The sequence below is a fragment of the Glycine max genome, chromosome 18 (genome assembly GCF_000004515.6).
Source record: "Glycine max cultivar Williams 82 chromosome 18, Glycine_max_v4.0, whole genome shotgun sequence".
NCBI lineage: Eukaryota > Viridiplantae > Streptophyta > Magnoliopsida > Fabales > Fabaceae > Glycine > Glycine max.
In genome coordinates, this window is record NC_038254.2 from 11,579,921 (window position 1) to 11,597,159 (window position 17,239).

Below are 17,239 nucleotides of genomic sequence, written 5' to 3' on the forward strand. Positions count from 1 at the left end.
TCATTATATTTATTATATATTAATATTTAGAATTTTAAAGATGAAAAATTAAGAATTTATTCTTGAATTTACAAAAATTGTGATAAATTAATTTTATTATTAGTTTTTTCAGTTAACTCAAATAATTTTACTTATGTGGTACTTTCGATAATGACGTGATAACGAATGATTGTTATGTATACATGCATAATTGTTATATGTAAAAATAATAGACTTTTTAAACTTATCAACTTGTTTTTATTAATATTTTAGTCTTTGGACTTAACTACATACTATTTCCTTGATCCCTTAAAGTATTCTTGAATTTTTAATTATGTGTTATTTACACTACATATAAATTGTTAACATAGTGATAATAAATGACATTTGTTTATAGTGATAACAATTATTTATGATAATAAAAATTGAACGAAAAATAATTATCAAGTATATAAATCATAAATATTATATTTTATATTTGAAATCACTATTAATTAATTTATTATATTTTATTAAGTTAAAATTCTAAAAGATAATATTATAACAATAACAAACAACAATATAACTAAATTAAAAATAAATAAACATATGAAAATTAAATTAGTTTTTTATAACAATCAAATTAAAAACGTGTATTATGTAAAAATATATAGATACTAACAAATAATTTATTATTAAAAGTTGATATATTTATTTGATTAAGGATAAAATTAAAAAGTAAAGAGATGCAAAATGAATTATTTTAATCGACCAAAATTTAAGACAAAATTAAATATTTTAGTTTTTCACCTTTTATTGTATTTTTATATTTTGTATACTTCAACATGAGTAATATAATGTGTGAACTATAATTTATACTTAATATTGTAGGTCATATATATTATATACTCCAACATGAGAATATAATAGGTAAGGTATATTTTATGCTTAATTTTGTAGATCATATATTTATAACTTATAATTGATCATGTCCTCTAATATTAAACCGTTGAACAACGATATGAAAACTGTAAAAAGGTATTTAAAAAAATGATTCTAACATTTATTTTTCATGTCTTCTTATACTCAATCGTTGTAAATGTCTATGCTAATAATTTCATTCAACATGAGATTTAATTAAAAATTTAAAAGTACTTTCAATGATCAAAATTACAGTACCTAGTTAAGTTCTAGGACCAAAATGCTAATATGTGATTAAATTTATGGACTAAAATGACAATAAGTTACCAAATTTAGAGACTAAATTTAGGACCAAAATACTAGTATGTGATAGTCACATAGATGGACATGTAGCAATTGTGTGGATGACATTTGGCAATGGTAGGCTATCACAGGTACAACTGTTTGAGTTAACGGAAAAACTAATAATATGACTAATTTATTGCACTTTTTGCAAACTCATGGACAAAATTTTAATTTTTCATCTTTCAGGGATTTAATTAGCAGCGCCTAACAAATTCAAGGACGAAAATGAATATTTATCCTATGATTTTAGGATAAATAGCCAAATTCATTACCAAAAAGTGTGATGCAGTAACAAATTGATTCTGAAAGATATAAAATGCAAATTTCATCCCTAAATATGCAAAATGTACGATAAATTAGTTCTTCCGTTAAATTTATGAGATTATTCTATCGTTAAGTTATAATATTCAGAAAAACTAATATGACATTAAGTTGCATAGTTTGAATACAAATTTGTTATTAAATTGTCTAAAATACTAATTTATCATATTTTTTTACACATTTAATAATTAAATTTAAATTTTCATCTTTTAAAAACTAATTTATTGGTGTTTACCACTTTGAGAGACAAATTTGATAATTTAACCTATGATTTATAACCTTTATAAAAAAGCATTTATAAGATAAGGCTCTCAAATTATCTTATTTCTCATTTACTCCAAAAATTAAAATCATTTCTCATGTCTTTTATGCAGAATCGATTCTTCTTCGGTCTGGGTCTGGTAGTTGTATTTGGGAAAGGTTTTTTGAGACTTCAGATCCTTATTGTATTTGTTTCTTTTACAAATGAGGCTCATCTTGTGCAAGGTTTGCTTCTTAATATATTCATTTTGCTTAGAAAAAAAATTTATGCAGAATCGATCCACGTTTCGTTCGAATGATCACAAGAGTGTAGGCAACGGCATATATAATCATGTAGAGGAAAAAAAAAGAAAAATATATATTATGAGATATTATTATATGATTTAAGAACAAAAATAGTATATTTTCTTCTTATTGTTTGTTTAAAAATAATAATAATAATTATATAAAACGATATTGCATAATTTTCATATTTTTAAGGAAAATGTATTACATAAAAGACATTTTATTTGTATTATTAGGAAATTAGTAAATGTCAAAAATAAGTCTTTCAAATATTCACACCCATCACCACTAAGCCAATCCTAACTAATGTGTTTAAAGTTTAAATTAGAGAAAGACATGCATCCTTGCAAGGTTATGGAATACTATAAATTCCTGCAAAGATTTAGAGGGAAATTACATGTTATCTATTAGTGTGTTTGGCTTCATGTTTAGGATGTACTTATTCAGGTTTTGAATAAAATTTTCAAAAGCTAATAGATATAGCTTTTACATTACAAAATTAATTTGTCAATTCGATCTCAACGTGTTTTCAAACATGTTATATCAATAGAAGAAATATGAGAATCCAACCCAAGTCACAGCTAACCTAATTGATACATTTGATACATCAACCCTTTTAACTTCAATTCTCTTTTCTTACCAAACAAATAAAAATATTTCCTGGTTCATAATTTATGTTCTGTCTGCAGTTTTTTCCTTTACATATTCTTCTTCATCAAAGATTTTGATATGTGAGTGTTTGGATTAGAATCGGAAATGCGTCATATATTTCCTCTCATTATTATTAGAAACTTAAATAATCTTTACTATCCCATTAACACTCAAACTGGCAGGCAGATATCTAAACACACATTCTTAATTCATAAAATTGTACACTTTTTATACATATTTTTTCTTAACATTCCCCTATGATTTCATCAAAAAACTTATTGTAATATTCTTTGATGACATTTTCACATTATTTTTATTACATTATATTTATTTTGGGATTGGAATAATTTATTTAAAATATAATTATTCTTTTATAATTTTATAAAATAATTTAAAAAATACAATTGTTTCTTTGTCAAAAGGTGAACAAGCTATTAATAATAAGAGATTTGAGTAATTTATAGCTGGTCACATTTTATACCCACTGAAATTGGCTTAGCTGCGAGGACTTAGTTAATTTGTATGATATCCTAAACATCATTACTCTTATTGTAATTTTTTATAGCATTGTAAAAAATGTTTTAAATATTTCCGTCTTTGTAAAAAAAAAATAAAACAACAAATGAAGTATGAGTTTACCTTTTGATAGACATTTTTAATATGTCTCTCTCTTTATTTCATTTTCAATCTGAAAAGTGTGAATAACTGAAAAGATAATTTAATATATATTATTTTATAAATGGTTTCACCCTAATACTATTTTAACTAGTTTTAGGGAATTAATTAATACGCGTGATATGTATCACTAAAATTTTATTTCTCCCGTTATGGGAGAGTCTAATGTCATCATCACATATGTCTGCAGTATTACATTTAAGTTATTTTTTTTATTTAACTTATCCTTTTTTTTATCAAATAATAATTTAATAGAGAGTTTATAAACCTTAATTAAATAATATTGAGAACATGCACAAGATTAAAAAACTATTCTTAAGACAAAATTTTATGGAGTGTTTAATAGGAAAGAAAGAAATAGAGTGAATGGAAAAAGAGAAATAAAATGAATTAATATATGTGAAAAATAGAATAAAAAATAAAGTGTTTTGTAAGGGAAATAAAGAAAAATATGAAACAAAAAATATAAATAAAAAAGAAAGAATTATTATTTAATTGTTCTCTTGGTCTATAGTTGAAATAATTCTTTATTTTATTTCTTGTAATTTAAAGTGATCCATTTTGGTTTTTATAATTACAATTTTTAACTCTTTTGTCCTCGTCGGCTGAAATTGCCATACGTCTGTATACAAATGCTTTAAAATTATTACAAAATTAAAAATAACAGTGAAAAATTACAAAAACAATTTAGCCAATTTCAATTCTGTAGCGATTTTAGACAATCTTAGGCGGTAAAGACAAAAAGAGTTTTAAAAAATTATACATATGACTAAGATGAAATGTTTCATGGACTAAAAAGAATAAAAAAATATTACAATTATAGAAAAAAATTAAACCGAAAAAAAAATACGAATTTCACATTTTTTTTATTTCTTTCTTATTTTTTTTACTGTACGGAAGGTATATAATTTCTCTCCTTCCTCTTATTTCCACACTCTCTTCTCTGTTTCCCCACTCTACCAAACCAAGGATTAATAATAGTTTTACGTGTTTACAATGTCGTTTAATTAAATCAAGATTTGAACACCGACCTTTGAAATTTTCTTCGGTAAATATTGATTTTGATAGCTGAAAAGTGAAAGGTGATGAAAAATTAATTTTTAAAAATTAAATAATTTAAATTTAATTTTTGAATGTAAAAAAAATACCATGAATTTAATTGGTATTTGAACAATATAATTTAATAAAAAGATAATTTATTAGATATTTAATAATCAGGATTAATTCAGCGCAACTTTTTACCTATTAAAAAATAAATTTAAATTTTCAATTTTTTAACGATCAATTTATAATCTCTCATCTTTTGATGAACAAAATGAATATTTATCAAATTTTCTTTTCCCAAAATTCAAGTAAATATAATTTGAATGAAATAAAAAAGTACAGAAAGAATATGATGTGTCTAAGTTATTTCCTCGTTGATGGGTGTACGTAGGGTGAGTGCGTGGAGCGTGAGTCGCTTTTTGAGGCTCCTATCGCACTTCCCCTCTCTCTCATACGTCCTTTTCACTCATAAATTTAAGATAGAAAAACAAACACACATATAAAGCTAAACTGTTACGGAAAAAAACATCACTCTTCCCTTAGCGGGAAAATACACTAAAAAAGTACTACTATCATTTCTTTTCTCTCATCACCACCATTATCTCTCTCTCTAGAACCCAAAACCCCCTCTCTCTCATCTCTCTCTGTCTTCATCTTCTTCTCATTAGTTATCTTTCTCATGGCACTTACATTCCATAGCTTCTCCATAAGGCATATAATATATATTTGATTATTTTTTTATATTTTTAATTTTAATTTTGTGTTTATTTTTTTTAAAATTTGTTTTCACGGTTATGACTGTGACGGTAACTAACTGTTTCATTTCTGTGGTTATGATTTGGTGTGGCAGGGACTATACTTCCAAGATGAGGTCCGTGGATGTTTTCAAATGCTGGCCATTCGCCGCCTCCGGACTCAGCCGCGACGAGGCTGAGTCCTGGCTTCCTCCAATGAGTATTCCAGAGTCACGGCAGTGGTCCGATAACCTTGCCGGACAGAGATCCAACCTCGCCTGTGCCGGCAGAGGGGGAGAAAGGTTGAATCAACCGAATGGGATGATTTCGTACGAGAGTGAATCGGAGAAAGAGGATAAGTTAGTTAGCGGTGGATGTGCCAAGGATAAGTTAGTTACGGGTGGATGTGCCAAGGATTTGGTGTTGGAGGAAGAGGAGAAGGTGGAGCTGGTTTGTCCCGTGTGCCGAGATTTCAAGGCTGCAACACTGACGACGGTGAATGCGCACATTGATGATTGCCTCTCGCGGACGGTGAGGGAGGAGCGGCGGTGGATGCGGCAGTCGAAACCGAAGGCGCCCAAAAGGCGCTCCATCTCAGAGATTTTCGAGATGAAAGAGGATGTTGAAAAGGAGAAGCCACCAGAGATTGAGTCAGTGTTGAAACGTTTTGTAGCCGATGAGGTTTCGATTACAGTCACGAAGTTTCGGTGGCTCTCGGAGCGGCTCGCGGCCTTGAGATCCAACGGAATTTCCTTCGATTTCGTGGGAGGAAACTCGAATTCCACTGATGAGGAGAAGGAATCGGAGATGCTTTGTCCTGTTTGTAGGGTTTTCAACACTGCAACGGTGACCACGGCGAACGCGCACATCGACGATTGTCTGTCAATGGCGATGAAGAAGAATGAGTTGTGGCTGGAACCAAGTTTGAATAATCCGAAGCTGAAAGTATCAAAGAAGCGCTCTCTCGCCGAAATTCTCACCGTCACGCCTCAAATCAACGCCGTTGGAGACCGCAAACTCACTGCGGAGGCTGGGAAAGAAGATGAAAACGAAGAGAATGGAGAAGAGTTTGCGAATTTCAAAAGGAGTACGAACAACAACGTGACGAAGAAGAAAAAGTTGAAGAAGGTTATCACGAGGAAGAAAAACAAGGTGGAAAGGCGTGGCTTTGTGATTCTAAACGATGAAAGTAAGAAGATAAACAAAAGGAGAAAGAAGCTAAACAAGGAGTTCACTGCGAAGAAGGTATTTTTCTTTTTTAATGAATGTTGTTATACATGTTATTGTCATCATCATGTTATGTTATGTGTGATTTTCATGGCATAAAATATAAGTTAATCTTTCGTGTATGCATGCTAGTTCCCATAATTGGCAGCTAAATCGTGGTAAGTAAGGATTAAATTGGTGGGTTTTGAGGCATAAAATATAACCCAATAGTGTAGTTTCTGTGTAGAGGGTGCCATGCGATAATAGGTTTGCGACTCTACGCGTGGCTTTTACTGCATATAAAATTGATGCTGAAAAAAGGGGTGGGTTGAGAGATAGCGTCACGTTTGTGATTAGAGGAACGGAGTGAGTGGTTTTTAGCTCGGCACTTGTCTGAAGAAGATAAGGGCCTAGCTATTCATGACATGGGTTACTAGCTGCTAGGGGGAAGACTTGAGTCTAATGATGATGATATTTTCTTTTCTTTTCTTTTTGTTATATGTTGTTACTATTATTAGCAAATAATTTGGGGGTAATTATCTTATGGGCCATGGGGGAACTGGATAAGTAGTGTATTTCTCTTCTATGATGATGGCTAGTCTTTCTGACATAGGTTGGATACACAGCTTACAGCTGGATATATGATGAAGTTTCGGTTTGTGCATGGGATCTGTGTGAGGCAATTAGGTTCAGAATTTGAAGGATCGTTGATTATTGGGTCTATAATCTATAGGGATGTTTTGTTAAGCCATAAAATTTATACTGGTTTGGGTATGGATCTTTATCTCATGTGTTATCCTATATACTGTTTATATGCAGTTATAGCCATGACTCGTGAGTAAAGGCGGGGTAGGTGGCGATACATGTATAATGATTTTAGTGTTGTGAGACTTTTCGTATGGAAAGTGTTGTGATAATTAATTATACTCAACACTTTCTTACAATAGCTTTGCAAATTAAGAGAGATAAAAAAAGAAAAATATAAAATAAAATGAATGATGTGATGTAAAAGAAAAAAATATTAAGAAAACTTTATTCTTGTCAAGCCAAGTGAATAGGAGGAGTTTGTGAATTTCTTTCGAGTGTTATTTTTAAATAATGTTATATTCATATTATTTGTATTACATGATTAGAATTATTCATTTAATGATTGTTTTTAGAAAATTAAAAAACTCTAATGTACACTCTTTATGTTCTCAAATAGAAGTGGGATATGAAATTTGATAGTTAAATAATCCTTATCTTTTAGATAAAAATGAAATCTATGAGTGGCTAACAGATCAGAACCTAGGAGGAGAGTGTATAGCCATGGAAAAGATAAGCCCGAAAGTAATAATACAAGTACACGGTAATTCTATCTGATATATATCATCATTACACTGATAGAGGGTTGCACGATGCTGATATAATGCGATCTTTTTGGTCGGTGCTAACTTTTTCCTTGACTGGATATGTACTCAAAAACCAACTGAGAATATCAATGCAGTGCAATTTCAAAGTTGGATTCGGTTGGAATCTCTTAGAAAAGATGACGTCTGTGGTCTTGTTTTAAATCTAGAAATTTCAAAGATTAATTTTAGACTTTAGTTGTAACTTTACCTTCGAACATCTTATTCTGATTCTATGATCATACTGTTGTTTTTGTTCCCATGCCTATCAAGTAATGAGTTTTTATACATCAAGATGAAAAATTTAAAGTATGTTTTAAGCATCAAGATTCATGCATTTATTTGCACATTCCTCCTTTGTAAAATTTATTAATTCAACCTTCTCAGCTTTTTTTAAGGAAATGTACTAATCACTTTTTTTTTTACCATAAAATAGATGCTCTACTTAGATTTTTCTGTTATTAAAATGTGCGTGATTAAAATATTATTTAATCATCATTATTATAATAATTATGTAATCTTAGCTGTTTGGCTGTACTTTTGCTTTTGCTAGCTATATGTAAGTGTTTTTAATTTGTTAGCATAACCACTCTTGTAAATATAATCGATGAATATCCAAATTAGTTCTTGAAAATTAAAATTACATCAGTGATACATTGATCTTAAAAAAATATAGTTTAGTTTAGTCTTTAAGGATTGTAAATATGAGATATTTTAGTCTTTTAATAAAAGACTAAAATGTTCTACATTTATAATTTTAGAAGATTATATAATAACCTTTTTTTCCTTAAGAACTAAATTATTTGATAAGACTTGTTTGTATTAAAATTATACGAAAATTGATAAGACTGGTCTGAACTTATAATTATTTGTACCTTTTTTTGCCAGTATATTAAAGAACTTCATATCCTATTCTATCAAACATAAAGTTGCCCTTTATGATTAGTCAAAGTGAATATTGTGTTACAGAATACGGTTATTCAGTTACTACAATTCTAGTTTTTTTTATAACATAAAATGCTATGAAAAATCAAAGTAGAAATTTTTTTTGTTAGAACTGATCAGAAGGTAATGAACTGAATCCAACTGTGATATATATAACTAGTAACGACTATATCATACGACTATTTATAAATATGGATAAATTATATAAATAAAATTAAAATATTAAAGAAAATATTAATTGAATTATTAATGTTATTTTATAGGTAATGAAAAATATAGCTTAAATTTTAAAAAATATATATACTTAAATTTTTTAGTTTTAAAAACTTTTGAATTCAATTAGTGGAATAGTGTTTTAACAATAATTTATAAAATCTTTTTCTTATAGCATAATTTATAAATACCTAATTATACTTCATGTTAATTAAATAAATTTGAGCATTGGTTAAAGAATTAAGAAAACTTGAGTATTAATTTGCTATAAAATTTGAGTATTAATTTATGTTGGTATAAAAATTTACAATTCATACGTCATGAAATGAGGAAGACGCCGCATGAGAAAGACATGCACTTTGTACATGGATATTTTTTTTTAATAAAAAAACGAAAATTGAAGTTTAATATATAGTGATAGATTACTTAATGCATGTTACAGCTAGACGTTTTCAAAATTGAATAAGCTCATTAAACTTTCTTGTATTAACTAAGCAGTTGATACTATTAGTTAAAATGATTTTTTCTTCTTCTTATAAATAAGATAAGATTTGGAAACAAAGCACTCATGACCATACATTACGCTGGTTACATTTACAGTTTAATTCTAAATACAATGTGATATTTATATTTATGAGTTTAATTTTTAAATCGGTGAAAAATATGTTTACACGATGATCTTTGTAGTCATATATTGTTTTAAAAAACATTATATCACAAACTCAGTCACTTGTTAGGAAATTGAACTCTTGTAATGATGTGTGAACTCAATGGAATGGTAGAAAATTTTTACTGCGAAAATATATAACAATTGGACTTTATTTTTTTTAACTAAAAAATTAAAATCATTATCAAGGATATGTAGACTGATATCATTTTAATTAAAGATATGTCTTGAGAGTTATATTTTGGAAGAGAAAAAAGCATTTATATATAATAAATATTCTCTAATTTAATAATTTTGTAAAATTATAAGATTAAAATGATAAATTAGCATAAATTTAATTACTTAATATTTCATATATTTTCAAAATATCATATAATTTCTCAATTTAAAATTTTTAAGAAGTTCTATCTTTCCTTCTCTAAAAAAATGTTGTTTATAATTATTTCTTCTAGATTTTTTTGTGTGATTATTTTTTTATTTAGCAAATAGTATTTAAAGATTTATTTTAAAAAAAGAAATAAATTCTTAAAAGATATTTTAATTGAAAAAGTAACTTTTCTTTTAGAAAACCACTAACAAATGGATGCATGCCTTACGAAGCTTCCCAGCAAATTTTCTTGGAACGCATACCATTTTATTTTATTAACTATATATTATAAATTTGATTCGTAATTCTCTAAGATAAATTCTATATGTACATTCTTTCTTGTGTAATTATGTATTTCTCTTATTTTAATAACATCTGTCGTACGAGTTTTTATATCAAATAAAAATATTATAACTAGTTTTTAACTATTTATCTTGTTAAAAAAGATTTAGATTTTTCTTAATTATTTTAATCTATACTTAAATCCTTTCAATTAATTAAGTATAATGAAATATTTTCGAATCTTGATTAAAATAAATATTTTATCAATTAAACTAACTTTTAAAATAATAAAACAAAATTAAATATTTGTATTTTTATACTTATTTTATTTCTAGTAAAATAATATTTCTTTGAACTAGATGCGTATGTTGGGGACATGTCTAGGGAAAGGATGATTTTGTTACAAGAGTGAGACGGATAAATTTAGACATATAATAGTATATGAATATGAATCTTCAAGATTTAATATCATTTCTTACTTAAAAAGTCATGTGATTTTTTTAAAAAAGTCAAATGACTTTCTATGTCTCAATCTTGAGTTTCTTGTCTGTTTATGACAGATCTGACATTCAATGTTTTAAGTAGTTTATAAATCATATATATTTTTTCTTATAAAGCATGGGTAGGGATACTTGTTAATTTTAAGATGTGTAATTCCTCTGCTTGAAAGTGGCAGAAGCTTAAGGGAAGAAGAGGAAATTTGATTCCATTGAGTTATTGAGGTCGGCCCCACCCCCTTCTTTCCTTTCTGTTGCAATGGATGTTGGAGTTGAAATCTTGACTTTCTGTCTCGTACCTTTGATCTGTCATTTTTATTGTTATTTATTATTATTATTATTATTATTAAGCTTAGTCAAGTTTGTTAATTTTTAATGTCTCAGGGAGATGCTTACAAGCGCAAGATGCAGAATTCAGTATATAGTTTCAGAGAGCAAGGCACTGTTGGGAATAAAAAGGTGAAACTTGATGACATTGATGCTTCTTATGTTCATGAAAAGAAATTGGGTTTAAAGACACTATCAGAAGAAAATAAGGAAGAAGTGAAAAACTGGGACTCAGTTGGAAAGCAACAAAAGGCAGCGTCTCCCATTCGCGGCATTCTTAAGAATCACAAACACATTTCTGAAAGTACTTCAAGTGGTAGTAATATTCAAGATGGTAACGAGGAAAGCCATTGTGATGTTCAAGTGTTATTATCAGACAATCATGTGAGATTTTCTGCTGAGGATTCCGTACTTGGTCCAGAAAAGAGAAACTCATTTGATGAAACTGGGTTCAGTTTGTCTTCAGATTCGCTGGCTTCTTCATTTGGAGAGAAGCAGTTCACTGGAAATGAGGAAGGAACTTTGAATTTGGAGGAAAACAGAAATGACAACACTGCCATTAATACAGATATGACACAGGAAAACAGAAATGAAGGAACTGTGAATTTGGAGGAAAACAGAAATGACAACACTGCCATTAACACAGATAAGACAAAGGAGGTTTGTCCTATGGTTGAAAATAAACAGTTTTCTAATACTCTAGGACATGTTGCGGTACAAAAATTGTTAAAGCCATGTTCCAGTGAAGAGAAATCAAAGCACTTAGAAGAGAAGTCTGAATCATTATCCAATGTGACGATTTGTGATAATAATTTAGACCGGTTCGATAGAGGCAACACAACTACAGTGCTTGTTTCTCCATATGGTGACTTTTCTAGATCTCTTTCAGAATTTCAAGGGGGGCAGACTTCTGGTATAAATACACAAGCGTGTGAATCTGAAGCTTTTAGTTGCACTGGAAAGTTCATTGATCATTTGGGAGGTCCAACTTTTCAGTCTACAAATGCAAACACAAGGACATATTTGGAGCCTTCGCCCTCTTATTCTGCTTCGTGTAACGAAGTAAATGAGAGACCTGAATTTCCATTGCACACGTATAAAAACAATGATAACAATGGCCAAGCTTTGGGTGGCAGATCATTGTCAGGCACGTTTTCTGCAGATAGGATTGGTAATTCGTTTCTCTTGCCTGGCTGGGGGAAAGGAAGTATAAGGAATAACTGCATGGGGCTGAACTTTTATGGTTTGCCACTCAATTCTCATGGTGAGCTAATCAACTTCAGTTCAAGTGGAAAAGTTGAGATGAACAAGATTGAGACATCATGTACATTAAGAGGTTCTTTAACCGACTTAGCTGTGAATAATGTTTTCCATCAAAATAGCCAGGAATATTTAAGCATCGGTAAGAGGCATGTTGTTCAGAAGACATTTCAAGATCGGGTAAATCTATTTCCTCACTATTCAGGCAGTTTAGGTGTTAGAGAGTTACATGGAAGGGAGAGAGCAGATATCTATCAGCATAATTCTGGTTGGTGTTCCAATCACCATGTCGAGCCATTTGATTCAGAGTTGAACCTCATGAGAAACCCTTTCATTGAACAGAATCAGCTTGAAAAGATGCCAAATCACAAGGAATATGGAATGGTTTCACCAAGAGGAAGCTCGGGTCTTCTTTCACCAAGTTCCAGCCAACCAACAATGAGGTTGATGGGTAAAGATGTTCCGATTGGTAGAAGCAGCAAAGAAAAGCAAAAAATTGTTGGAGGAGTTCCTTGGGCTGAAGAGAAATCCAGAAGGCATTATTCTGTAGATTCTGCTCGGGACAATTCTTTGTTAGGAAGATGCTACATGCCAGATTCAGCATCTGGTTCGCAATCACAGAGACAAACTGAGAATGTGTTTCAATCAGTGAAAATTCAAAGCAATCAGGCATTACAAAGTACCTTGTTGATGAAAGGTCCAAACTCTGAATTTCTTAATCTGCGAAGTAATCATCATATATCTCAAAATGGAAGCCTTGGATTCAGCAGAAATGCTAGTACTAATTTGCATACTATTTCCCAAGCACCTACTTCCTGTGCAATATATAATAGGCCACATGAAGACTTGCCTGAGCAGTTTATATCTGGAGCGAAACCTCAAGGATTCTGCTTTCATTCTCAGGTACCATCTAGTCCTTGCAATTTCAATCTGTCTACTTTAAGCAGTGGTGAGCTGAATGACCGGAAGAGGCACCATTGTGTCACGAATTCGTCCTTTGGATTCCCCTTCTTGCACCCGATTGTTGAAGAACAGGCCAAATCATCCTGGAGCAAGAGTTCCTATAGAAGTTTGCCACCATGGTCCTTAGGCTCAACACATGAAAGGCCACTTGGAAGCTCTTCAAGTACAAGTTTTCCTCATAATACATGGAGAAATGATTCTACTATCCCATTTGTGAATCATTCGGCAGATGTTTTGTATCCTCCTAATTCTGTGACTTCTCACTTTCCCAGGAAGACCATTCTTTGCCCAACATCAATTGCTCGTCCTCATTCTCCACATGCTTCTGTTCCCCCCATTATAGAACCACCCTCTGCCATAGATAGTGGTTGTAGAAACATATTTAAGGTCACGGACAGTGAAATTTGATGATATGATTGCCAAAAACTATCATCCATGCACCAATTCCAGGAGGAGACCCTCAGCTAGTCTTGTTGATCCTCCAAAATCTAACATGTTACCTATAATTGAAGTGCAGACAAACTTAACTGCCATGGCTGTGCAGCGAAACACAAGAGAAGTTGAACTTGATTTCCAAGTGGGTGCAAGAAGTGAATGTTGTCAGAATGAGGTTCAGAATCTAAATCCAAGAAGCTATCTTGGCTTTGATTCTTCTGACCGGGATGGTGTGGCAATATCTGGTCCTGTGAAACTTAGTCCAGGTGCTGAGCATATTCTGAAGCCCTCTCAGAATCAGGATAACTCAACACCAATCCATTCTTCCATTCCTATTTCTGCGACTACTGACTGTGATAGGAATCTAGAACTTCAAGGCAAATTGACAAAAATGTACATATTTTAGGAGTAACTCCATTTTATGATGTTAGTTTTTTGCCTTAATAGTGTATCCATCCATGAACATAACAGAATTGTCCATGTATAATATTGGCAGGTTTCTGAAATAGATGGAAAATTGATATGATTACTTTTAGGAGGCATTTTGTATCAAGAAAGTTTTTTCATGCTTGAGAATCGCGATTCCCAATAATCATGAATCTTGGAAAATCATGATGATTCCTAGGTACAGCACTTAAGACTAAGAGGATTGATGGGCCATTATATATTTGTGTGTTATATACTCATTTCTTATGTGTGTATAGAATAGAGATAAAAAAAGTGTTAGCGTTACAAACGACTGTGAATTAATGAGAGGGTTGATGAGTCATTTCAAATATATACTTATGTATCATGTATGCGTGTCAATGGCCCCCAAGCAAGATTTGGGGGCCCATTAAAACTAAGTTAAGGTTTTCCAATATATAGAAGGTAGATGGTGTTGAGAAACTGTTATTCATATATAACAGATGATTACAAGAGCTGTATATATACAGCAGAGAGGATATACAAAAACAGAGAAGATAAATCTCTGGAAAGAAAAACCAATCCCTATAATTAAGTTAATCCCTACAAATACTCCCAAATGCTAGTTAATGAATTTATATCTGGTAACTTTGCAATACTGCGAATTAATTAAGGAAAGACATCTCAACACTTCCCCTCAAGTTGATGCATAAATATCACTCATGTTCAACTTGCTTAAAATTTTTTAAAACACTGCTTTTGAGACTGCTTTGGTGAGAATATCAGCCTGCTGGTCTTCTGGTCTAATCTTAGGCAACTCTACAATCTTTCTGTCTAACTTCTCCTTAATGAAAAATCTGTCCTCTTCAATATGCTTTGTGTGATCATGTTGTATTGAATTATAGGCAATATCACAGGCAGCTTTATTGTCACAATAAAGCCTAATTTTTGGGTCCTCAGGTTTATTGCTATTTTATTCAATAGCTTGATATTATAGCTTCTAACCTGTGGTAAGAACTGGTTGTTTATCTCTCTGGTACTGTTATATCAATATACTTCTTTATTTGCCGATAAAAAAAAACAATAAAGCCTAATTGGTTGCCTACTTGAGTAACCCAAATCTTCCTAAAGTAGTCTTAGCCATAATGCTTCACAAAGACCAAGTGCAAAACCTCTAAATTCAGCTTGTGCACTCGAGCATGCAACCACATTTTGTTTTTTTCACTTCTCCAAGTAACAAGATTGCCACCTACAAATGTGAAGTAACCTGAGGTAGACCTTTTACTATTTATTGATTCTGCCCAATTAGCACCTGTATATGCATCTATGATTTGATAATCAGTGTGTTTAGTGAAGAGAATACCTTTTCCAGGAGCTGACTTCAAATACCTTAAGATGTGCATGGTAGCATTCATATGTTGTTCTCCCGGGTTATGCATATACTAGCTAACAGCACTTAATGCATTAGTCAGATCTGGTCTGGTGTGATTCAAGTACATCAGTCTCCCTACGAGCCTTTGATAACTCCCTTTGTCAAGAGGAGTATCAACAGGATGACACCCTTCCATGCCCGTTTCTCATAAAAGATCTAGAGTATACTTCCTTTGGGATAGAAAAATTCTTGTTTTTGACTGGGAAACTTCTATCCCAAAAAAATATTTTAGAGTACCTTGATCTTTCATTTCAAATTTTTTTGATAATTAGTCTTGTAGAGCTCTTCTTTCCTCAGGGTCATTTCCAGTAACCATCGTGTCATCCACATACTCTTATTCCATGTTGTCTCTTTAGAAACAAAGTGTGGTCAGAGTTGCTTTGGTGATAGCCAAAAGCTATCATTGACTCTGAACCTTCCAAACCATGCCCTTAGGGATTGCTTGAGTCCCTACAATGATTTCTTTAATTTGAATACCTTCTGGCTATGCTTCTTTGGAACTACACATCCTGGTGGAAGTTCCATATAAACCTCCTCAGATAATTCTCCATGGAGGAAGACATTTTTTTACATCAAATTGTTATAATGGGCAGTCTAAGTTTACAGCTCGAGATAACAACACTTGAACTGTGTTAAGTTTGGCTATTGGAGTAAATGTCTCTATAATCAACACTGTATGTTTGAGAATACCCCTTTGCCACAAGTCTCGCTTTAAACCTTGCAATTGTACCGTCCGCTTTGTACTTCCCAGTATAAATCCAATGACATCCAACCAGGTTTTCTTTTCTGTTGTGTAGTCTACAATTTCCCATGTTTCATTTTGTTGAAAAGCTGTCATCTCCACATTTATCGCAGCTCTCCATCAGTGATCAGCTAAGGCTTGTGTACATTGTTAGGAATAGCTACAGTAGATAAATGATTTACCAATGGCATATTTGATTCAGACAAACGGTGGTAGGAAACAAAGTTACTCATGGGATATGTAGCTTTACTAGAGAGAGAAAGAGTAGGTTCTTAATTGGGTTCAGGAAGACCTCTAGTATGACGTTCTGGTAATTGCTTTATGGAGAGATCAGACACATGATTAGGAACATCCATAGCAGCAAATGATTGGTTTGGTGTGTTACTCATAGGTAATTCCTATCAGAGATCCTGCAATTTGTATTAAAAAAATAAACGAAGGGAATACAAAAAACAATCTGAGAGCAAAGCTCCCCCAAGTAAGAGAATAACTCTCAACTCCCAATTCCAAAACAATTCCCTCTTACCCACTCAATATCCTCTCCCACTACTAATTGTTGAATTTTTTGGGCTCCCTTCTTATGTGGAGTAATGACTCCAATGAGAAGGCTCATTTTGTCTCATTTATTTAAGTGGAGAGGGGTCAAATTATGAAGAGAGACTCATTTGAGAGAAAAAAACAGTTACAAAACATTGAGAGAAAAAGGAGAGGGAAAATCATTGTGGTTTTCTTATACCCACCAGAGAGCATTTTTCAAATTGCAACTGTGGATTCGTTCACCGTTGGATCAGACTGATTTTTGGACAGCAAGTTCTACACACGTGATACTTTAAATTGTTTGGTTGGATCATCAAAAAGATATCTGGAGAGAGAAATAAGTATTTTTCATTCTCTGTTCTATATTTTGGGGTTTCA

General features: G+C 31.4%; 1 protein-coding gene across 1 annotated transcript; it reads left to right on the forward strand.

Annotated features, from left to right (window-relative positions):
• Positions 1 to 4,965: 4,965 nt before the first annotated feature.
• On the forward strand, positions 4,966 to 14,427 carry LOC102670551 (uncharacterized). The gene is made up of 3 exons (XM_006602175.4): positions 4,966 to 5,172; positions 5,312 to 6,440; positions 11,145 to 14,427. Exons 1-3 carry the CDS (start codon positions 5,141 to 5,143, stop codon positions 13,716 to 13,718), a joined length of 3,735 nt encoding a protein of 1,244 aa, XP_006602238.1. The 5' UTR covers positions 4,966 to 5,140; the 3' UTR covers positions 13,719 to 14,427.
• Positions 14,428 to 17,239: the final 2,812 nt, after the last annotated feature.

Bases quoted from the DNA above. Each gene is read 5' to 3' on its own strand.
- LOC102670551 (XM_006602175.4), top strand. From the start codon at position 5,141: ATGGCACTTACATTCCATAGCTTCTCCATAAG. The intron at 5,173-5,311 runs GCATATAATATA...TTGGTGTGGCAG, and splicing joins TTCCATAGCTTCTCCATAAG to GGACTATACTTCCAAGATGA. The intron at 6,441-11,144 runs GTATTTTTCTTT...TTAATGTCTCAG, and splicing joins AGGAGTTCACTGCGAAGAAG to GGAGATGCTTACAAGCGCAA.